The sequence below is a fragment of the Nelumbo nucifera genome, chromosome 1, assembly GCF_055504915.1.
Source record: "Nelumbo nucifera cultivar China Antique chromosome 1, China Antique-T2T, whole genome shotgun sequence".
Lineage (NCBI taxonomy): Eukaryota > Viridiplantae > Streptophyta > Magnoliopsida > Proteales > Nelumbonaceae > Nelumbo > Nelumbo nucifera.
Window position 1 is genome coordinate 195,479,116 of NC_142649.1, and position 23,882 is coordinate 195,502,997.

General features: G+C 38.9%; 1 protein-coding gene, 1 long non-coding RNA gene and 2 other non-coding genes across 5 annotated transcripts; 2 read left to right on the forward strand and 2 right to left on the reverse strand.

Moving 5' to 3' along the window:
• Nucleotides 1-435: 435 nt before the first annotated feature.
• Nucleotides 436-7,799, forward strand: LOC104602245 (uncharacterized). Its single transcript, XR_016080863.1, has 4 exons — nucleotides 436-842; nucleotides 1,308-1,513; nucleotides 6,634-6,947; nucleotides 7,407-7,799. It is a non-coding gene; the product is annotated as an uncharacterized LOC104602245 (long non-coding RNA).
• A 3,426-nt stretch (nucleotides 7,800-11,225) lies between these two features.
• LOC104602246 (uncharacterized) lies at nucleotides 11,226-15,842 on the forward strand. 2 transcript variants are annotated; one of them, XM_010265860.3, is made up of 8 exons: nucleotides 11,233-11,461; nucleotides 11,624-11,725; nucleotides 12,088-12,235; nucleotides 12,668-12,757; nucleotides 13,902-13,956; nucleotides 14,080-14,202; nucleotides 15,301-15,357; nucleotides 15,447-15,842. In XM_010265860.3, exons 1-8 carry the CDS (start codon nucleotides 11,241-11,243, stop codon nucleotides 15,569-15,571), a joined length of 921 nt encoding a protein of 306 aa, XP_010264162.1. In that variant the 5' UTR covers nucleotides 11,233-11,240; the 3' UTR covers nucleotides 15,572-15,842. The 2 variants fall into 2 exon arrangements, with proteins under 2 accessions (XP_088751865.1, XP_010264162.1); XM_088895739.1 differs by lacking the exon at nucleotides 12,668-12,757 and having other exon boundaries at nucleotides 11,226-11,461.
• Nucleotides 15,843-16,072: 230 nt separating this feature from the next.
• On the reverse strand, nucleotides 16,073-16,233 carry LOC148804319 (U1 spliceosomal RNA). Its single transcript, XR_016081493.1, has one exon. It is a non-coding gene; the product is annotated as a U1 spliceosomal RNA (small nuclear RNA).
• Nucleotides 16,234-16,971: 738 nt separating this feature from the next.
• LOC148804320 (U2 spliceosomal RNA) lies at nucleotides 16,972-17,167 on the reverse strand. Its single transcript, XR_016081500.1, has one exon. It is a non-coding gene; the product is annotated as a U2 spliceosomal RNA (small nuclear RNA).
• Between the last annotated feature and the right edge of the window lie 6,715 nt (nucleotides 17,168-23,882).

Below are 23,882 nucleotides of genomic sequence, written 5' to 3' on the forward strand. Positions count from 1 at the left end.
CTTTTTGGGGTTTATTAATGTTTTGCAATTTTGCAATTATTATTTGGACTCTTCATTTGTCCTGTTTCCTTATTCTGAAGAATTTCATCGAGCTTCTGCATTTTGGGTTCGTAGTTTTGATCATGGAGGCACTAGCTTTTTGCCGTAATTCACACACTTGAAAAGAATATCGGAGATTCCATTTCCGATGATGTCATTTATCTTAGCCTCTTGGTGATCCCCCATCAATAGTTGGGCATCATTCATCGATGGCAGCCTGGGCGATAGGTCACTCATCAAAGGCACAACTCATTGCTTCATCCGACAATGATCAAAATTGTTAGTCCCACATTTGTGGTCCATACCGTTGCTGCGAACGCCATTCACTACAAGAAAAATGATCTAAGCCTGCGGTTTAGACCCGGCGGTCTTAATGACCACCACTATAGTGATATCTGAAGAACTGCTTACATTGGTTTTTCGGGAACAGGCGCGACGGTCTAAAATAAGAGATGCGACGGTTTTAAATTTAAACCAGATTTAAAATTTTCCTGCGCCTCTTCGTCTTCTCTTTTCTCATTTTCCTCTTCTCGCCCTCTTTGTATCTCCCTCCTCTCTAACTTCGCATCCCCAGAACTCTCTCTCTCTCTCGCTCTCATTTTTTTCATTCTCTCTTTTTCTATTTCTTTTTATTCTAAACCTGAAGCATGCGGGAGATTGGATGTGCGCTCCAGCCATGAACTCTCCATTCGATCAAACTACTTACAATCCCTAACCTCATAATCTCTCACTCTCCAGAGCCAAATCCCCTATCAAATCCATTCATCCATCGCATTGCATTTTTTGGATCGATGATTCCTCAGGTATGCCTGCGACCGAACTGCAGTTTGTCTCTCATTTCCTTCCCTAGGATCTCAACGCCACTTATATTTTTATCTTGCTCAAAAACTTGAATTTTTAATCCATTTCACAATGTTTTTGTTTGGTTTGTTTTGTTTAGGGATATACTTGTTTTGAAATCCTTGATTCGTCTAATTCCTAAATCCCCTTCACTTTGAGGTTGACTCGTCCTAATTTAAAACATATAATTTTTTTCTTCTTGCCGCCCATGCCAGAGGAATTCCCTTCTTAATTTTCTTTTCTATTTGGATTTCTGGACATTATCTCTTAAAGCTTTCATGTGCTTAGTTTTAGTTGATATTATGTTTACACAAATGTGTTCTTATGACGCTTACTGCAATAAATATGGTAGTATCATTTTAAGCATTGTTTTATGTTTTCCAATGCCATTCTTTTATTGTTTTGGCTCTTTTATGTTATTATGACAGGTTTACTGCAGTAAATCTGATTGTAAGTACTGATTGCAAATAAAAGAACCATATAAAAAGGACCATGAGGCAGAATGTGGTAAGTTTGAGGAAACAATACCAGAAAAGAGCCAAAGCAATATAGTGAGTAGCCTAGCTGAGAAAGCCATATCAGTTGCTGCTCCTGTGGTACCTACCAAAAGTGACGGTGAAGTGGATCAGGAAAGGTCAGCATCATGGCACTAGCACTTTTTTCTTTGAATTGTCTGTAATAATAATCTTTCTTCAAAATTTTAGAGCACCTCCCAATTTTCTACATGTGAACAGACTGGTAGCAATGCTGACAGAGGGACAGAAGGGTGGAATCTTGAAGCTGCTTAGTAAAATTGCTTTGCTTTTAGTTTGATGAGAGAAACATTACAATTCCAATGAAAACACAAGAATACAATCACCAAATTTATCCAAGATGGAACCTCTCATAATAAGAAGCAGACCATTCTATTGTTCCCTTGTCTTGTTCTTTCATGGATGAAAATAGAAAAATACAGAGCACTGATAAAAAAAATAGAAAAATACAGAGCTTGGATCTGAGGAAAGCAACAAGTGTGAACACGCTGAGAGCACAACATCCAGCCGCATATCGTAACATTCCCATACTTGTGTGTTAAGTTCATGGAGAGATGTCCCAATTGGATGTTGTGCTCTCAGCGTGTTCGCATTTTTCTTTCACCAGATCTGTCTTTAAAATGCAACCATCAAGCATACCTGATGGTGCGCAATCCGACCGGTCCTAGCTGTCAACGACCTTGCCTCTGACTGGAGCAATAGGGGGGCCTGAAACGGAGAAGAAAGTGGGGAATCTCCGGGGAGGAGCCCGGTGAGATGAGATCACTCCGAAGCTCAAGTTAGTATTCTCTCAAAGGCAAGATAAAACTAGATGGCGCAGAGTTCACATACCTTGTTCTTGGGGGGTAGAGAGCCTTTTATAACCACTTCGCGCACTCACTCCTAGGCTTCTACCAGTTCGGGTGTCATCACCTCTGTTGGGACAGAACTGCCATTGCTCTTTGTCGGAGCCGTCTCTGTAACTGGAGATGGCGGTGGCAGGTGGCCGTTGGAGTGCGACTGTCAAGCGCCAGATCCCAAGTCAGTCAGGTGCGCCGCCCCTGGATACGGACTCCTTCGGTGTCCGGTACGGTGTGGTTTGTTTAGTTCGGTGTCCTGGAGGCGAAGTGCTGGAGTGGTGTGCGAGGTTAAGTCTTGAGTTCGGATAGAGGTGTGGCTCGAACTGCCATGGGGCAGGCCAGTTCGAGTTGTTGCCCTTTGTGTTCGTAAGGCTCGGGGCCTAAGGGAGGGCTCAGGCCCCTTACGGGGAGTTCGGGCCCTTTGCAGGGAGTTCGGACCGCTGGTTCCTCCTGTCGGAGCTCGCGCCTTGGCGAGCTGTTGTCTTTGCCACGTGTTGAGTGGTTACGAGGTTGGGCCAAATCTTCCTTCATCAATACCCAAGATGGAAGCTCTCATAGTAAGAGGCATGCCATTCTATTGTTCCCTTATCTAATTCTTTCACTCCATATTAAGCCGTAGTTGGTTTTTAGTATTTTTTTTAATCTGATTTTCCTGAAGGCTCCAGAATATCCTTTGGTAATTATGTAGAAGAAGCCTTCATATGGGTATAGGGCCTATAGGCCCGCACTCTCTAATAAAAGATGGTGCACAATGTGCATCTGTTTCTATTCTAACTTACCCAACGAAGTTCCTACCATTTTGATTACACAATGTGCCCTCACTCTCTGGTAATTATGTAGAAGAAGCCTTCATATGGGTATAGGGCCTATAGGCCCTCACTCTCTGATAAAAGATGGTGCACAATGTGCATCTGTTTCTATTGTAACTTACCCAACGAAGTTCCTACCATTACCCAACCAGTTCCATCCCCATGTTCATTTTCCTTCGAATTTATTTGATCTTTTAGTTATGTATGGTAATAATGGAAGCATTGCGTACTTGTGAGAAATAGACAATGTAAACAGTGTAATGGCTTCACAAAAACAGATAAAATCATGGAAAAATCAGAACTGCTAGCATGAATAGTAGTTTAAAAATCAAAAGAACATATTGGATCTTCAAGAGTTTGGATTTGTAATTGTATCACATCTTAGAAGAGTTTGGACTTGAGTGGAAATTTAATAATCTTTGATTTTTTTTTTTGGTTTTATGGATATTTTCCATTACTTCTTTTAGTTATCTTTATCCATTTTTTGATAGGCAAGTTTTAGTTTATGGGTATTTTCCATTACTTATATTTAAAAAAATGCAAGTTCTAGTTTCTATATGGATTCTATAGGATTCATTTGTTTTTTTCTTTGGATTTGTATTTGATAGTGGGATAATGGCATAGGATGGTACTATTATAGTGTATGTGGTGGGTAAATAAACAAACCAAATCTTATATAGAGGGAAATAGGAGAATATAAGGATTTCAGATTTGAAATATAGAACTATTAAGAAATGTTTAGAATAAATGGTTTACAGATAAAAAGGACTAAGAATATATGTACTTCGATTATAGCAACAATCAGGGTGGAAAAGCAAATATAAGATAAAATCAATTGCCGAGAGATGCCTTAAGCAATTATTTATGCTGCCTTGGTTTGATAATCTTATAGTGAGGGAGAAATTGAAGAGAATGTTGCTTACATAATCAGAGCATGGTGGATGAAGTAGAGAGGTGCTTCTGGAATCTTGTCCCTTTGACAAACCAATAAAATTGAAAAATATTTTATAGGAAATAGACAAGTTCCTTATTTTGAACCTTGATACCTGCTTGTGTTCTAATATATCCCCCCCCCCAAACAAATTTCCTACTTTGGTTTGCAGAATTCTTTGGTTTATCTGCATGGTGCTTGTTCTGTCACCAGTGGTTATTCCTCTCTTTCCAACACTAGTGCAAGACTGGGCAGCACAAAATTCTTCTGGAATTGCTAAATATGCTTGCATCTTAGGCCTTTAAACTGCTATTATGATCCTTATTTACAAAGACGTTCAATTAGCTCATGACTAGGTATATCTATTAAACCATTATTTTCCTTTTGAACACAATTTATATATTGAATAGGGTTATGGTGGGTTTTCAAAGTAATTGAATAAGATTTTACATTGAAACCTGTTCTTTATTTAATTTTCATTGTAAAAAGAAAATTTGGGTGAAGTGTAATTTGTAACATTCTATTGCAGAAACTTATCTGTGAGAAAAACTTGGTGATAGATAAGAGTATTCAAACAAGATATGTCCAAGCAATCAAATCTGCCCAGCACTTTATATATATTGAAAATCAATATGTTCTTGGATCATCATATGGATGGCCATCTTACAAAATGCAGTTTCGTAGAAACTTCTTCTATATGGATTACACAGTTCATGTACTTTGACGTATCATCACTTACACGAAAGGCTCTCTTCCACTGAACTTATATTGTAATGGTGCATCTTATGCCCCAATCCATGCTAACAATCTTTGTTTTTTTTTCTTATTAAATTCTATAGCTTGATTGGTTCAGCAAATATTGTAATGCAGTCCAATCAAAAGGACTAAAGGTTTATGCTCCAAATATAATCTTATGATTCTTTTTGCATGAGCTACAAGTATGCCCACTCAAGCAGACCCAATTCTTTGAGAGAGAATGGTGTTGGACATGCTTGCATGTGTTGGGCACCAAAAAGGATCCTTTCTCAAAGATATTTCTCAATTTTCTTGGATTTTGTATTTTCATTTTAAGGTTGCTTATGTTGCAAACTAGTAAGTTTATAAAATAAATAATACCTAGGTATGAGTACAGGAGAGTTTGTTCAGATCTGTAGAACAAATTGAAGCTATTCAAAGCATGTAGATAATGCACACAAAGCCATCTCTTCATGAATTAACCTTGGTAGGGACATCACTTTAATCATATGTTTATTTATTGTTTGGTATTGGGTACCCCAAGAGGATATTCTTGACTTAATAGCCAAATGGAAATTGGATCTTCTAGCAACAGGTGTAGTTTCACTCTGGGTTCTCTCACCTTGTATTCACCTGGCTTAATCTTTAGAGCTGCATTTCTGTGGTAGAAGGATGTATGATGGTTGTTGCATCACTGGTTCCCAACTACTTGATGGGTGCCATAGTTGGGATTGGAATTATTGTAAGGAAACTACTTCCAGAAACACCTGTATATTCTCTTATGTTATCACCTTCACAAGCATTATCGTTTTCGTATGTAGGTAGTTATAATGCTGAGCTTTGGATTCTTCTGTATCCTACCTGATCTTCCCATACCATTCTGGCAATACCCAAACCATTATGAGCTCTTGCATCAATCACTTTAACTCATAGCATCATTTTCAAATACTGATGACATAACTTATCAAATATGGTAATATATTATGTAGGGCCAATTCAAGACCGGTCTAATTGGGCTCAAGTTTGATCCTATGGAATAAGGTGATCCAAAGCTCATAGGAGTTCAATTTCTCAAGACGATTTATGGGATTTCACTGAATCATTTCAAATTGTGGGACTTGGCTGCTACAGTAGTCCTCATATCCTACAGGCTTATCTTCTTCATCATACTCAAGTTCAAGGAGAGAGTATTACCATAGCTCCACTCATTTTATGCCAAGAGAACACTTGCACTCCTTAAGAGGAGGCCTTCATTCACAATGAAGCCGCCTATGGTCAAGAAGCAGCGCCAACCTTCTCTCCCATTATCTTACCAAGAGGATCTCAACTCTCCACTCCCCTAAAGTAGTAATTCTTGCACATAACAAAGTTCTATGGCTGCTGATAAGTGTGGAATGCATGACTGAATTGTTTTAGGGTTTTTGAAATCTCAATTAGTGTCAAAGTTAGAGTTTATGAGTTCTGAATTTGGGTTCAGGGAAAAGGGATCAATTGCTGTAAATCAATTGAGGCCCAAGGGATCTTCAGAAAAGGGATCAATTGTTTGTCAGGTTGTCTAGGAATTTAGTGGATTAATTACATAGATGATTGAGAAAATTGAACAAGTCATACTGTGAACTCAAAGATAACTTGCAAAATCAGATTGAGTATGCATTTCACTTGTTAAATTTGGAAAGCTATAAAAATTTCATTGACATAACTATGTATGTCAATGGTAGTGGTTTTGAATTTGGACTTTGGAATGAGTTGCATTAGGTGACTTGTGTTGTGGAGTCGATAACAGCTCTATATCTAGTCGTTGGGTCTTTTACTTTTTCCATTTCATTTTATATTTTATCCCTTTTTGTGACATTATTAGCTTGATGTATATAAAATAAATGAAGGTATGTTTACATACATGCATGCAGGTGCAAGGATCTGTGCAGGATAACAGAACTAGAAACAAGGTGGCAATGTTGGTTGGAAAATGGGATGAGCAATGTATTATGTGTTGGGAGATCCTACTATAAAGCCAAAGGGGTATGATCCCGTGTCAGAAGCTATGTTGTTATGGAAATGAGACAAGTCAGTCACTCAAACATGATACAACTTGACACCTGACCTACTGGAGAAGTTGCCTCCAACTGATTCAAGATTCAGGCTAGATCAGAAGCTTTTGGAGAATGGGGAATATGAACTAGCAAATGTAGAGAAGCTTAGACTTGAACAGCTACAGAGACAGGTAACTTGTACATCTTCTTCAGACAATTGAGAGCACAACATTGGTGGTGGAAAATCATGATACTCTCTTTTGGCATGAGTGACCTTGAGAATAATTTAATGGTAAAAAGAATAACAAAACCTTAAAATTCTGCTTAAGCTGTGTATGTAAAAATTGGACAATCAAAACCTTAAAGAAGTGTAGTTGAACATATTGATGTGACCACATGTAACAAGAAATCGAGGAATCATCAAAATGTTGGTGTAATTAAACATTGAAGATGCTTTCTCTTTCTTTAGAGGAATGCTGGAATAGGTAATAGTTCAAATGAAAGGGTGTGTTAATAGTGTCTTCTTGTTATTTTACTTGACATGTGTAGCTTCATGTCATTAGTTAGATAGCCAAGAAAATATTAGTTTTTAAATATTGCACTTAAATTAGTTTATTTTTCTTTTCTTTTTGTGTTACTTTTCTTTACAGGTTGTAGAGGAAGAAGGTTGCTTTGTAAGAAGGCCCTTATGGATGCTCAAATACCAAACCATGTTTTACAGTTCATGCTCAAATTCCAATTATAAGTGATGCAGTGCTAATATGCAGTGCTATAGAATATTTTGAACTACTATTGATATTCCAATTAATTGCTTAGAATTCAGCCCATGTAGATTTTAGTTACTATTCCTATCTTTATAGTTAAGTTCTTGTACTATTTATATGTCAACTGGATATTGTATTTGAACAATGTCTTTTGGATATTTTAATATATAATCTTTGAATTAATAGATTTCATTTTAAATTGATTTTTATCAAATGGTTTTTCTATATTAAATAGGTACGAAAATGCTAAATCAATAAAAAATTCAAATACCACAAAAATATTGTGGGTATATGCATTTTTTTGAAAAAAAATAGGTATATACCGACGGTCATGTCCACCAGCTTAGCTATCAACATGACCAAAAAATGTTAGAATAAGTAAAAAATGAAAAAAAAATATCAAAATCGGCGGTCATTAAACCGCCGATTTAGCCACAAACAACACAAGGCTGCGGTCATTTAGCATATAAGCCGGTGGTTCGGACCGCCACCTAAAAACACAAGGGAGTTTGACAGAAATCTAAGGCAGCAGTCTTTTGGTATCTAAGCCGGCAGTCTAAACCGCCGCCTAATTAATGCTAAGCCAATGGCTTGGTGCGACCGCTGCTTCAAAGCGATTTGGACTGGCCACCTAAGGTGGTGGTCTTTTTGCACCTAAGCCGACAGAGGTTTAGGGGGTGGACTAAAGACCGCCGCCTTAGATCAAAGCCGGCAGTCGACCGCCGGCTTAGGCTGATTTTCTTGTAGTGATTGTCGTGGTTGTAGTTGTTATTGTCATTGAGGTTGATGGAGGATGTTTAAGGATACACATCATGGCTGCCAACAACCAAGTCAGATCTCGTTGTCACGGAAGGCGGATGTCGAGATATGTCAAGCATATCCTTTAACTGAGAGGAAGTCACTGCTTAGCTCCTCTCGAAGACGGTAGAGACACATCAAAAGAGATGCATGAAGCTAGATCAAACAATATATCATTCCAAAGAACGAAACCACCACGAGTCAGAGGTTTTCAACCGATTCAGTCTCAAGTAGAAGATAATAAGCATTAAATTGTACATGTCATCACGTGATCAAATAGCTGACAATCAAGGGACCAATTTGACACTTTTTGAAAGTTTGGGCATTACAATGACATATTTGAAAGTTCGAGTACTAATTTTACCCAAAGTTCAGATACATAAAGTAGAATCTAATATATATATATATATATACCACTTTAACTCTTTTTGAGGAGTGGACCGACTTCTCTTTGAAAATAGAGGAACTCGCTTCTGATATACTATTTATTGAAAATTTAAAAAGCTACATGTTGATATATATATATATACCACTTTATTTATGTATGTATGTATGTATGTATGTATGTATGTATGTATGTATGTATGTATAGATAGATAGATAGATAGATAAATATAAACGTGTACTTGCATTTTGCATCGTATCTCTAAGACAAAACTATTTACAATTTGTGGGCAGTTTTTGAAGTGAGAGTAAAGGATATATATGCCCGCCGTGTGCTTAGACAAGAGGGGTAGAATAAGTGAATGACCCCGTACTATGGGAATGAGTAATGTTAAATTTATATTATGGAATCAATAATATTAATTTTATATTTATTAATATTTTAAATAATTATTAAAATTTCAAGAAATATTTATTTAAAAAAATAGCTTTTTAATAATTATTAGAATATGGATTGAAAATGGTGGTAGTGGGTTGTGGGCTTTAGTAGCAACTTCTTAAAAAGTGCCACATGTCTAGCTTTCCAGAAAAATGAGAAGGCCATGTGTCTAAATGGTGTGAAACTGTAGTTTGATAGTAGATTGTGGACTTTAGCAGGAATTTCTGAGAAATTGCCATATCTAACTTTCTAGAAAATGAGGTCACTTGTCTAAATGCTGGTAATGGGCTTTAACCTAAAAGCCTTCCTTTAACATCTATATATATATATATATATATCAACATGTGGCTTTTTAAATTTTCAATAAATAGTATATCAGAAGTGAGTTCCTCTATTTTCAAAGAGAAGTCGATCCACTCCCCAAAAAGAGTTAAAGTGGTTAGTATCTCAGAACGTGAGAGTGGGTAGTAAGCCATGTGGCATCTAATAGGGGCAGCATTCAAAAAGTAGATACTCTTTGGTTTAGACACGTTTCAACCCACAAACCCATGTCCATTTATAATTGAATTTTTATATTTTCCCTCTTTTCTGCTCATTCTCACGAAAACGAACATTCCCTCTTTTCAATCTTAATCATTAAGGCTGTGTTTGATTTGAAGGAAAAAATAGGGAAAGAAAAGGGAAAGGTTCAAACCAAACATAAGGATCTGCTCAGGAATCCATTCCAATTTACATTGAATCCAATCCATCTTGCTGTCTTGCTGTCAAAAGATTTGCTTAAGGAAGAAACATACACTTTTACTTTCGTGCTTTGAAAAGGTATTCACATTTTTTCTTTCTTCTTTTCATTGGGCTGCATACATAAAGTGAGAACTCAAAATTTGCTTCTTTGAAAAAGGATTGTTTTGGAATTCATTCAAAACATTGTTTCTTAAGAGAAAATATAAAATGTAGTACCAGTTCAATCTTTTGAATGAATTCCGAAATTGATTGTTTCTTTAGAAAAGAATTGTAAGAAAGCATAAAAATTTTGGATTACAATAAAATAGTTCACTCTTTTCAATGAAGTCAACTCAGAAACTGAAATAATGTAATGGCCCTACTTCTCCTATAGAGAATATCAAAAAGAGGAGAAAACCAGAAATTCAACCTCAGATCTCCGCCATTTAAATCTATAGCTCCACGTTTTACTTGGATGTCTTTGGTTGATGTCCAAAAGAACCGGAAAGGTAAGCATTAGACAGATTTAAACTTGACTACAGCACTGAATTCAATCCCACAAGTTTCTGCATTTTGCCTTTGAGGTTGATTTTGGTGAGAGAGTCCAACTCAGAAACTATAGAATTTCAGGCAATCAACCAAGCTTTTTGGCATGCTTCTTTTGGAATTGTGATTCCATCATTTGAACATGAGGCGTGTGATATCTTAAATGGTATAGATTTTTAGCAAAAAGATCCCAGAAGTGAATTTTGTGACCGTAAAACCTCATGGGTAGATTCTCTAAAAATTAAAAGAGGGTTTTGGAATGTAGATTATGGAGGTCATCTTTGTCTTGGCTCAAACACATTTGCCTTTGAGAAACCTATTTTTTTTTTCTTTGATGGATTTGTTTCAGACTTTGGTTTTTCTTTAATTGTTTCTGAACATTGATTTTGTTGTCTAGGTAACTAGGTTTTGATGTGAAATGCATTATTTTATTTATAATATAGTGATATTCAAATAAAATAATATTACTATAAAAAACAGAAAAAGTGAAAACCAAAACAATACATACGTGTGATTACTCTGTATTTAGTACATGGTCATTTCCTAGATAAAATCATCAAATAAAAAATTAACTTAAAATTTTTAATATAAATGATTTAGTACAGGGGTCATGCCTAGTTTTTCCTTACATTTACAATCAAAATTACAGAAAATTAGAAAATGTACATTTGGCTCGACTCTTGGGCAGTTGGGCCTCGCCAACATGTCCTATGAGATCAGGAGCCAGTCCAAAGTACTTAACTACTTAGCTTAACAAATGAATCCAGGGCCTCGGCCCAAGCCCAAGGGATCTTCTACATTTGGGCCTGCCAGTTTATCGAAACGAACGACGAATGTTAACAACAGAGATCCGAACTAGTGCAACTGTAATGTTAGCAACCGCAAGCAACCATGGGCTTCGTTTTCTGCGCTTCTGTGCTTCACTCTCTCCCGTTGCTGCTGCAACTGCGCCTGTAACCCCATCGCTTGTAACTAGTTTTGGCGCCTTAACCCTAATGGAGGCCAGCAACACCAAGAGCCCTTCTTTCTCCGCTTCTGCCCTTCCCAGAAGAAGGTGCTGCTCCTCTTCCTCCTACTAAGATAGAATTCTCCGGAAACCCTAATCCTTTATTATTTTCTCTTATGTTTCTTCCATCCAGCTCTTCTTCTATGTTAGAACGTTGATAATGACTGTAAGGACTAATATTCTTTTGTTTCTTATCTTTTCCGTCACTAGTGGTGGTAAAGGTAGGAGTTCGGAGATGAGAGAAGATCGGCAGCGACCGGCAGGCGGAAGGGGACCCGCCAAAGATAAAATTGACGCTCTTGGGAGACTCTTGTAAGAATAACCTAACTATATTTTGGATTCGATGAATTAGCTCATTCTGTTTTCTCTAATGTAGATGCCTCAGCTAAAGTAGTCGAACTTCGTGTCTCTTTGTTTAACCTTCGTTGACATATGATTTTATTCCATTTGAATTTCTGCTCTTGTTCCTTTCTTTTTTTTTTTCTTTTGAGAATTCGGAAAAGTGTAATAAAATTTGCAAATAATTTGATTTTAGTTGATTGCGTCTCTTCGAGAGGGAGCGCGAGGGTGAGGGAAACAATCATGTTATCCTTTATGGTAGTTTGGTTCTGGTGTGTATCTAAGTGGGTATAATTTAGTTAAAGCAATTCTGTTTTTCTGTAATTTTTTCTCAGAACACGCATATTGCGCCATATGGCTACTGAATTGAACTTGGATATCCGGAATGATGGGTATGTCAAGGTGAATGATCTCCTGAAGATGAATATGAAAACATATGCTAATATCCCATTAAGATCACACACGGTTGACGAAGTTAGGGAGGTTAGTTCTATAAGCTTTTTTTTTTTTAATTCTTATTTCATCCTATTTTCGTTCTTTTTTCAATTTCTTCAAATTTTATACTTTTAGTTACAGGTTTAAGGGGTAAATGGGCTATGATGTATCTCTTGATTCATCTTCAGTTAATACAATACAGTTCATAATTTACTTTTCAAAAGACATAAAACTAAAAGAGCATACCATACGGATTGGGAGGGGAAAATACCACATTTTACTACCAAAATATGGTATCACTTGTGATGCTTGTATCTGATTTTGTGCTCATATACTGATATCTACATATTCTTCTTGTTCTTCATTCAACCTATATATTTAACAAAGAATGCCTCTTGCAAGTTTCTTTGCCCCTTTCTGACAATTGACATAGATCTCCTAAACAGAACTACTTTGATTATTAATGTATAAAATTTTCAGGCAGTCAGAAAGGATAATAAACAGCGATTTAGCCTCTTGGAGGAAAATGGGGAACTGTTGATTCGTGCAAACCAAGGGCATACAATAGAGGTGATGTTCCCTTTAGTAGTGCAACTGTTTTCTGCATCAGGCGTTCCAACTTCATACTTCATTTCACCCAACAAAGCAGGAAAAAAAAAAGAACAAGAATAAAAAATGTGAACATTTATGAAGTTTGATTGAGGTATTTGTATTAAAAAATTTGTTCTCTTTTTTATCAAATGCACATTTGTGCTCTTTTTTATTATTACACTACTATTATTAATATTATTTGTCAAGGATTCTAGTAATCCTAAGTCCTAACAAATGCACAAATACAAATATAGGTTGTTTATTGTTTTCTACATGGATGGATGTTACTGTTCCATTGTCTGTTCTGTTCGCTGGTGGGAATGGATAGCTCAGGGAAAATCCAGGTTGGGTCTGAAAGTGTCTGATCTGAATCTGGACAATGTTGGACCAGACCCTGTGTTACCTTTGATGGGACAGTTTGGATTGTATGTGGGGAAACATTGACTGATTATTTTGTTCTATCTAGTCAATGCAATAACTAGTTAATGCTAATGACATGACACAAGGCGTTCCGCGTTCCAAACTTCCACTACCTAGAAGCGTGAGGTGTAGTTCAGAACATAAGAGGCGTAAGTCTCCTGAGCACAAGGAGGTATAAGCCTCCTTAAGAGGAGGGGGATGAGGAGGAAGAAGTGGAAGGAGGATGTTATCTTGGTTTTTTTTTTTTTTGATAAGTAGGTTCTTATCTTGTTTGGGCATGGGTATATTGCCAAATAATATTTAAGACTTTGACTGCAAAGATTTGCATCCTTCACCACCAAGGGCTATTATAATAAAATTATGTTCATGTAAGTTCATTAGATGTTATGTTGAATTTGGATTTACAGGCACCAACTGGTGGATCTTCTTGGTCAATATCTTATATGAAGTTGTTCCAAAAAATCAACCTTAAATGCTTTATATATCTTCATTTTTTTTCGCACCAAGACCAAGATAAAGTAATAATTGAAGTCTCTGCAAAACAAACAGTAACACAGATTTAATGATTCAAGAATGTTATGTGAAGTTCTTTCAACATTCATGCACTATGTTCATGGTTGGATTCTTCTCCCTTACCCAATTTCCTGTCTAGGACTATTAATATTAAACTAACCTATTAGGATTTTTGCACGTTCCTTTGCAGATCATTGAATCTGAAAGTTTATTAAAGCCCATTCTTTCAGCTGAGGAAGCTCCAGGTTAAATTACTTTCTAATGAATTTATATCATACTCTCAAGTCTCTAGTTGCAATATTGCATATCTTTGAACCATGATTTAAATTCTTGACTTTCTCACATCTAGTTCCTTCCTTGATATTCAGTCTGTGTACATGGAACCTATAAGAGGAATCTGGAATCAATTCTGCAGTCTGGTCTGAAACGTATGAAAAGGTTGCATGTTCATTTTTCAAGCGGTGTGCCAACAGATGGGAGTGTAATTAGTGGTAAGCCAAGCTAATTGATTTTTTTCATGTATTAAATTGTGAACAGTAGATAAAAAAGAGAAGGGAAAAGGGAAAAAAACAAAAGAGAATAATTTTGGTAGTGCATATGATAGGATAATCCTTATGTTTCCTTCAATGAACTTAGGGAACCAGGTTTAGATTGTATTCTTTGATTTTGACTTTGTTCCACTACTTTTACTCCACGTCTTACATGCTCATGCTCATCAAGCTAGAGCACTAAAAATATCAGGTAGCCTCGATGGGCCAGTAGTCCAAAGTTCTGATCCTGAAACCCTCTAATCATTCTCTAGCTTTCACTCAAGCACAATATTCACATATGTTGGTTGTTCCTGATTGAAGGCTCAAGAATAATAAAGAATGTTGAGGTCAATATCTGTGCTTGGGTTCACTTGTTGACAAAAAAAGGACAACCATCAACGGTAATGGAGAGATCTTGCTTGGATCTGGTGGTTATTAAAGAGGAGGGAGTTTTCACCACAATGAAGGTTTAGTGACTTAGTCAGTCTACGATCCTGAGTTTGAGTTTTGGATCTATGAGGCAAAGGAGAACCAAAGGGTAGGAAAAGATTAACAAACTCCTTTTTTCATCACAATTGAAAAGACAAAAACTAAATACAGGATCTCTTAATATCTATGTTTATCTCGTTGTAAATAATTTCGAGCAAAATGTTAGAGCATCTTTTTGAGAAAATATTCAGACCATTCATGATTACCCTTTATACTTGCCGGGTCATTCATTGCCATTAATCGGGTGTGGGGAAATTTTTGACTTAAATGTGTGTACATACACATTATCTTCCTCTGCTGCTATACCAATTGCCATGATAGACACAAACTATGAAGAATACCACATTTAAACACCAAAATCTGGTAAAATAAGCTTTTTTTTTTTGTGATAAGCACCAAAATCTGGTAAAATAAGCATAAATGATTTGCAATTCTTTTCTTCGTGGAGAAACAGATATAATCTTCAAGACATTCAATGCATGAATTTTAAACATCTTTGGTGTTTTAATTTTCTCCTTGTACAGATATGCTAGCTTTGGTTACCATTAGACGACTTGCCCATTTTTGCAGGTATGCGACGGGATGTTAATGTGTTAATTTTCTTAGATGTCAGAAGGGCCCTCGAAGGTAAGAGTTTTTTGCAGTACGTTAAAAAGAGTTGAGTTGGAAACCTTTAGACAACATGGATGATACTAATGCATTAGTTATTGTTCCAGATGGAATGAAGCTGTACATTTCAGACAACAAGGTAATCTTGACTGAAGGCTTCGACGGTGTTGTGCCTGTCAAATATTTTGAAAGAATAGAAACGTGGCCAGATAGACAACCGGTTTCTTTTTAAGCCAAGTGGTCAGGTGCTAGGATGGTGAGACATGATTATCATGCTCGGTCAAATGCTTTGAGAAGAGAGAATCAATGACCAAATAGGCAGCTCCTTTCCTTTTTCTTTTGAAACTGTCAGTGATAACTATGTAATAACTAATCTGAATATTCCATATTGTTGGAATGAAAGAACGCTGCGCAATGGATGGAATACCTAAGCCATGTTTCCATTCTTCTAAACATTGTATTTTGTAGTTCCGATAAAATGAAAAAGGTTGTTTCATGTCTCAGTATATTCTTTTTTTTTTTTTGGGCAAATGAAAAAGGCTTCATCATCATCCATTGATTGAGAATTGTACATGATTATTTGTCTACAAAATAGAACTTAGGATCTGAACCAAGAGAATCAGCTCGATCAAGGAGATGGGCGTGGAGATAATTAAAGCATATAATGATTGAAAACACCATTGAAAATGAAACAAGGATACAACTACACAAAAGCTTGGATTAAAAGATTCGGGTAGGGGCCGCGCGAACGCGTACCCCCACTACCACAAATTATGACGTACACTCTCCCACTTGGGGAGATGTTAGGCAGGCACCCCTCCTAAGTGCAATGGAGGTCGCCAACCTAGGCCATGAGCCTTCTTGATCACCCATTGACCCCGTCCAGGTAAGTATGTTAATCCATTCTTCTACCCTTCTATTTATAATCGCCTCTTCCCTTCCCTTCTTTCTTACCTAGCCGATGTGGGACTAATTATTATATTACTTATCGCGTCCGACTGAATCCAATATGCTGAAATTCCCAATGACGAGTCGACATCTGTGTACCACCCTTAACTCATGCGGTATCTCAAACGAAAAAAAGTTCAAAAAATAACAAATGATCTATTTTCTTATTGTTTCCAAATTTGAAAGTTGAAACCCTTTGTTCGTCCCTCGCCTCTCCTTTCCACCTCCCCCTTTCCTCTCCACTGCTGCAATTAGGCCTTCTCTCTGCCAACTGCCGACTGCCGACACCTAACGGAGAAACCAACCTGGCGACGGTGGTGGATCCTTAGGAGTTAGGAGAGGCTATGTGTCGGTGGGGCGGATTCGGCGAGAGTCCGGCTTCAGTCAGGGTAAAGCCCGTTCCAACAGCCTTTACAGTTGTGTTGGGCAAAGCCGAGCTCCTTCGGCGAGAGAGTATGGATTCTACAGGTGGAGTGAGAATTTGCGGCATCTAGGGCCGTTGGCTCACCCCGTCTGGTGCTAGTTCCGCAGGTTGGGTTGAAGAAAAACCTTTTTACCATTTTCATCATTCAATTGAGTTGAGACGAGACCCTTCGGAATGAATTCATGGCTTCTCAGTAAGTCTTAACTAAATCAATACTAAAGGCAGTACCACAACAGTAAAAGATTAGAAGACTGATTTGGTAGAGGTGCGCCAGGCCCGTGCAGTAGTGCAAAGAAAGAGAGACGCGCGAAGACCCCAGTAGCCAGCTACTGTTAAGGGCCCACCCCCAAGAAAAATTAATTTAATATCCTGTGAACCGATGGCCCACGTATCAGATATTAAACTGATAAGAACAGATACTACACTTGATCTTAGCCAAAAGGCCGAGAAAGGTATAACTGGTTAGGAGCCCCGGTTTGTCTTTTATACCATTGCTTCACCTATGACTCTTTACTCGTTAACGATGTGGGATTCGGAACAGGATGCGACCAAATGTACCAAATCTGCTTTCCAACGTGATACGACAAGCGCTTCTGTATCTGATATTTCTTTCGGAACTTCAATGAACTTTTTTGCTTTTCTTTCTCTTGAGAAAGTCTGGAGTTTCTGATATTTCAGACCAAAACCTCAATTAAAACGTAACCTTTTCATCCCTCAACACTCTAAACTCTTCCCACGCCCTGCACCATCTATATAATACCCAACCAAATCCCTTAATTTTTCAAAAAAAAAAAAAAAAAAACAGCAAGCTACCCAACTGAATTTTCAAATTGGAATCCCACTATAACACTACTCACTTTGTATATGCTGATAATAGAACATCTAACTTGGTGACTTGGAAATTTTTCATGTGGTAAAGTGGAGAGATCAAAGGCTATTTTAAATGTCTTCATCAAATCTCATCCAGGTAATCTACAACTAATAATAACAAAAACAAAAAACAAAAAAAAAACTTGAACTCAGGAGTAAAATGCAGTTGACTTTTACTCAATAAAGAGTTTCTGAGGAAAAAATGCTCAATAAGGGATAAAGACAGAGTCAAAGATTAAAGTTCCATTCAGTATGATTGTCATTTGACCATTCCATGCAACAGCATAGCACATCACTTGGGTATCTAAATGGTCACTTGGAATGAAATTGGGGTTTTGTTCTTGTCTTGTTAAGTAACATTTTCCATGTTCTTCCGACCTTCAGTAATTAGAAATATGATTTGCTAACTCCTCTTTGGTAAAGTGAAGTTGATCTTCGGTATTTCAGCTATGTTGTAGAGTTGATCTATTTGCAGATAGGTCAAACTTACATCAAAATTGAAGCATAAAGAAGATAAAATAGTAGAGCAATTTACATTCTGATTCCAAGTACTGAAGTTGGGAATTGTTTTGTGTCTTCACTCTTGGATGTATACTTGTTGGAGGTATCAATGCCAATAAGTAATATAATCATACTTACTGATCCAGATTCTAAGCTTTCATTATACTGAAATAGAGTCAATGAATTTCCAATCCAAGGAGAATATTCACGAGACAAGCTGATACTTCAAAGAATCAAGTCTTACAATAGTGTAAGTGCAGAATCGGATTATTTTATGAGTGCCACATTTCTCTTTTCAATCAATAATCCCAACTATTCTTCACATATTTCAGCTAGTATGATGATTCTTTTCTATGTTTTGTTCAAAAAAATCAGTTTTTTGTTGTTCCATGTGAAATTCTGACTACAGCAGACAAATACAAAGACATGTTTTAGAAATGTGTGTTTATGTTGGTAAAAGAAGATACACCAACAAATAATTAGGGGTGTTTACGGGTCGGGTTGGGTCGGTTTGAGTCATTTTTTTCAACCGATTCGACTTAGTTGGTTTACTCATTAATTAAACCGAAACCGACTAACCCTAAAGCAAAATCAATCCAAACATGAAGGGTCGGTTTATTGGTTTAGTCGGTTTTTATATATATTTTAAACTGAAATATCTATATCTAAATATCTATTTATATTTAAGTTTATTTCTTTTTAGTTTTTATGCAAAACCAAAATATATATTTAATTTGATTATTATTTTTATGAAAAACTGATTTTTTTGTCAATATATATTTAAATTTATACAAAACTGAATTAAATATTGTACCATTTTATTATATTTGTATTGGTTTTATGTTTTTAGCTTTTATCACAAATAACCAATTTTTTTAAAGTTCAATCAAAACACAAATAAAATATATCAACATTTAACATATAGGGTAGGGACTAATTAATAATTACTTAAAAATATAGAATCGGTTTGGTTGGTTTGACATTTAATGTGAACATCCCTACAAATAACAATTGCTTACCAAAGAAAAAGGAGATAGAGACACTATTAAATGAATACACCATATTTCTTAAACAGCTGCCCCAGCTAGTTACTCTGTTTTTACTGTAATTCTTAATCTAATTCCAACCATGCCTATGTTAATCTTTTGCCTACTCAAGCTTTTCTAGAAGGATGACAATTGATGTAGGGGTATCTAGCTGACCTACGGATCTTGACACATGGCGTTGGCCAGATGCACCCCGGCCGTCCCATGGATTCTGACATGTGGCATCAGCCGAATGCATCCTGACCATCCACCATCAACCACTTCCAATTGCCGCCACCTACTCCTAACTACCCCTCTTCTAAGGCAACTCTGACTATAAAAGGGGCTCCCACATTGAGGTAAGGATACAAAGACTTAAGCTCTAAGTTTCCTCTCTTGCTTGGTTCGATCCTTCACAGCTCTCGGCTAACTTGATTGTTAGAGTCTTTACCCCTAGGATAACTCCCGGGGTTTCTAACGTCTTCTTTCTCTTAGAAAATTGGATTGTTGTTCTCAGACACCAGAAATTATGTTGTTGCCCTCGACTCCTTATTTGGTAGCAAAAATTGGCGCCATCTGTGGGAACGTCTTCCAAACTTTCCCTAAGGAAAACAAATTTGAATTAATCAACTAGTGTCTCCGAAATGGATGACAAACAAGACCCCACTCCTAACATTCAGAACTTAGTCACGATCGACTAGATCGAGCTGGTCCTAAACAGGCTAGACAACCTGGCCCAGTGTCTGGACAATATAGGGTGTCCAACAGGAGAATGGTCGCCCCGTCGGAACCAACGAACAACATGGCAAGCAATCCACCCATACCCCGTTGAGCCAACGCTTAGGGGCCGAAAGGGGACCCTTCGGAGTTCGATAGCAGCAGTCAATGGCTTGCAAGCTCCGTTCCAAGACCCCTCGGCTCCCCAACCAAGGGGGTGAACCCGTAAGATCCCACACTGAGTGCAAGAACCATGGTCAACAACACTGTTGTGTTGTAACCAACCGGGACGACAGTGGGCGCTCATGCTACTACAGTCCCCCTCAGGGGCGAGAGGTCAACGCCATGCCTCTCCCTACTGGTTTTCGACCTCCACGACCTCATCAACGATCGCCATGCCCACAAGGCTCAGGATGTGTTGGCGTCCGAGCACTCCATAAATAGGGCCAGCCCATCCTGTGTGAGAGAGAATCACGACTAAACCGAAGTGTCGATGCCTTACATTGACTAGTGCCTTAGAGATATTCAAGTGCAGATTGGCACCATTCAATATCAACTTCAGCAGGTAAAGGACAACCGAGGTGACGTCTTTGCCAGTTGCCATGCCTCATTCACTTGGATGGAGGCCTTTGTGGATTCCATCATCTCCGAGCCCCTCTTGTCGAATTTCAAGGCCCCGACACTAGAGATCTATGATGAGAGTACAGACCTTGAGGACCACATGGAAAGCTTTAGGGCCCTCATGCTCATGCACGAATACTCCGGCGCCCTCATGTGCCGAGCCTTTCAGGCCACATTAAAGGGAGCAACACGCCGATGGTTCTCGACACTACTTCCACACTCTATCGATTCGTTGGAGCAATTCACAGATCTCTTCCTAGGTCACTTTGTGAGCAGTCGATGGTGTCAAAAAATCGTCATCTCCCTAATGTCCATCAAGCAAAAGTGTGGGGAGAGCCTTCGGGACTATATGAAAAGGTTCAATGAAGAAGAGCTCAAGGTCAAGGACCTCGACCCCTCGGTCTCCATGCACACAGCCATCAGTGGCCTCCGACCTGGACCCTTCATCTGGTCCTTCTCCAAGATTCAATCAAGTTCTTGAAGAAGGTCTAGAAGTACATCGCCGCCAAGGAAGCCGAAGCCAACAAACACCTCCAGGATCTGGAAGCAAGGCCTAGTGACAAGAAGAGGAAGGAAAGGGATGGCCGCGGTGACTTCCCCACTAACAAGGGCGGTGAGAAGAAGCCATTGACCCCTTCCTTCAGCAAGTACGCACCACTAAACTCCTCCTGAACACACATACTGATGCGAGTAGTGAAGGAGGAATTCACGAATTGGCCAACCAAGTTGAAGCGAAACCCGAGAAGGGGGAACCCCTAATAAGTATTGCAAGTACCACCGCAGCACCGACCATGACACCGAGGACTGTTACAAGCTCAAAAATGAAATCGAGTCCCTCATTTGCTGTGGGCACCTAAAAGACTATGTTGAAGGCAATGCCCCAGTGTCGTCCTCGCAACAGCCACAAGCCGAGCTCCACACCCATCGCCCCCTGGTCGGAGTCATTGTAGTCATAGCCAGGGGCTCGGCTTCAGGGGGAGCCTTCGATTCATCTCAAAAGGCATACGCTAGGTAGTATAATATTCAGAGCCCAACACCAAAGAAGCCGAGGCTGGAGGACCTCATCTCCTTCTCGGATGATGACCTACATGGGGTTTCTGTGCCCCACGACAACATGTTGGTGGTGTCAATGATCATTGCCAACTACATGTTGAAAAGGATCCTCATAGACAACAGCTCATCGGCCAACATCCTATTCTATGAGACATTCGAGCATATGCAACTGACACCATACTAATTATAGCCCATTGATGTGCCACTCATTGGGTTTTCTAGAACAACTGTCAGACCTGAGGGAAAGATAATCCTACCAGTCACTATAGGGATCGAACCTTGGCACATCTCTCGGATGACTGAATTCTTGGTCGTGAAGATAGGCTCACCTTACAGCACTATCATAGGGAGGCCAACCCTCAACACTCAAGGCGGTCATCTCGTCTTACCACCTCACCATAAAGTTTCCTATAGAGCATGGCGTAGGGGTAGTTAGGGGAAACCAGCAAGTTGCTAGACAGTGCTACGTTACGACGCTAAAAGGCAAGAACAAGGAAGACCTACCACTGGAGGGACTCGACCTTAGGGACGAACCGTTAGGCCAAGGCTAGCTAGTCGAGGACCTCATCTCGGTTCCCCTAGATGAGGCCAATCTTGAGAAAACAGTACGAGTCGGGTCTCGCCTTCCTCAGGGCACACTTTCTGAACTGATAAGATTCCTCAAAGCCAATACCAATGTGTTTGCCAAGAATTGACTCCTCGATCATTACTTACAAGCTAAGCGTAAATCCGAGCTATAGGCCGATTTGGAAAAAGAAGAACTTTGCATCGGAGCGCTAAAAAGCCATCGAAGAGAATGTGGACAAACTACTCGACACCGACTTCATAAGAAAGGTACACTACCCTAAATGGCTAACTAATGTGGTCGTGGTTAAGAAAGCTAATGAGAATTGGCACATATGCATTGGCTTCACAAACCTCAAAAAGGCCTATCCCGAAGACAACTTTTCTTTCCGAAGATTGATCAACTCGTCAATGCCACCACGGGGTATGAGCTACTAAACTTCATGGATGCCTTCTTTGGCTACAACCAGATAAAAATGTACCTGACCGATGAGGAAAAGACTTAATTCATCATCAAGCACGACACCTACTGCTACAAGGTGATGCCTTTTGGATTGAAGAACGCTAGGGCCACTTACTAAAGAATAGAGAATAAGATTTTCAAAGAGCAGATGGGGAGGAATGTCAAGTTCTACGTCGACGACATGGTTGTGAAGAGTCTTAGGGCTAGACAGCACACCTCGGACCTCGATGAGACATTTGGAGTACTAAGACAATACAAAATGAAGTTGAACCCCACTAAATGCATCTTTGGGATCACCTCGGGAAAATTCTTGGGTTTTGTAGTCATCCAATGAGGCATATAGGCCAACCTGAGAATATACAAGCTATATTGGTCATGGAGCCCCCTCGGTTAATTAAAGAAACATAGAGGCTCACCGGCTGGGTCGCAACCCTCAGCTGATTCATGTCCAAGTCAGTCAACCGGTGCATACCCTTCTTCTGGGCCATCAAGAAGTTGAAGGATTTCCAATGGACAAACATTGTTAGAAATCCTTCGAAGAGTTAAAATCCTACCTCGCGTCACCATCTTTGCTCACACAACCTATCTTGGAAGAAACCCTGTTCTTGTACCTCTCAGATGGGGATGAGGCAGTCAGCTCGATGCTGGTTCAGGAAGACAAGGGAATTCAGAGGTCGATATATTATGTCAACAAGGTCCTCTATGAGGTCGAGACCAGATACCCTGAAGTAGAGAAAATAGCCTTTGCGTTGGTGGTATCAACTAAGCTAAGACCTTACTTTCAAGCCCAAAGCATCTCAGTGTTAACCAACCAACCCCTCAAGTCGGTGCTCTTGAAGCCTGAGACCTCGCGTCGGCTAACCAAGTGGGCTATCGAGATGTCAGAGTTTGAATTACACTACCACCCAAGGCCTACAATAAAGGCGCAAGCATTGGCTTGAATGCACCTTCAGCCACGGCCACAGCCAAGCCCCTGAGAGTGAGGATGAGCTGCGGCCGTCCTAGACCTTGTTTGCAAATGGATCCTTTAATGTCAAAGGAAGCGAAGCCAGCCTCATACTTCTTACCTCAAATGATAATGAGCTAGAGTATGCACTGCGGTTTGGTTTCCCTGCCTCCAACAATGAAGCTGAGTATGAGGCCTTGATTTTAAGACTCCAGCTTGCAAAAGACTTCGGAGCCAAGCACATTGAAGTCTTCAACGATTCACAATTAGTTGTTAACTAGGTAAGTGGGGGATATGAGGCCATGGAGCCAAATATGACCAAATACTTAGGCAGAGTCTAATAGTTAACTACTCAGTTCTAGCACTTCGCTTTGCACATGTCCCACGGGCCGAGAATGCACGAGCCGACAC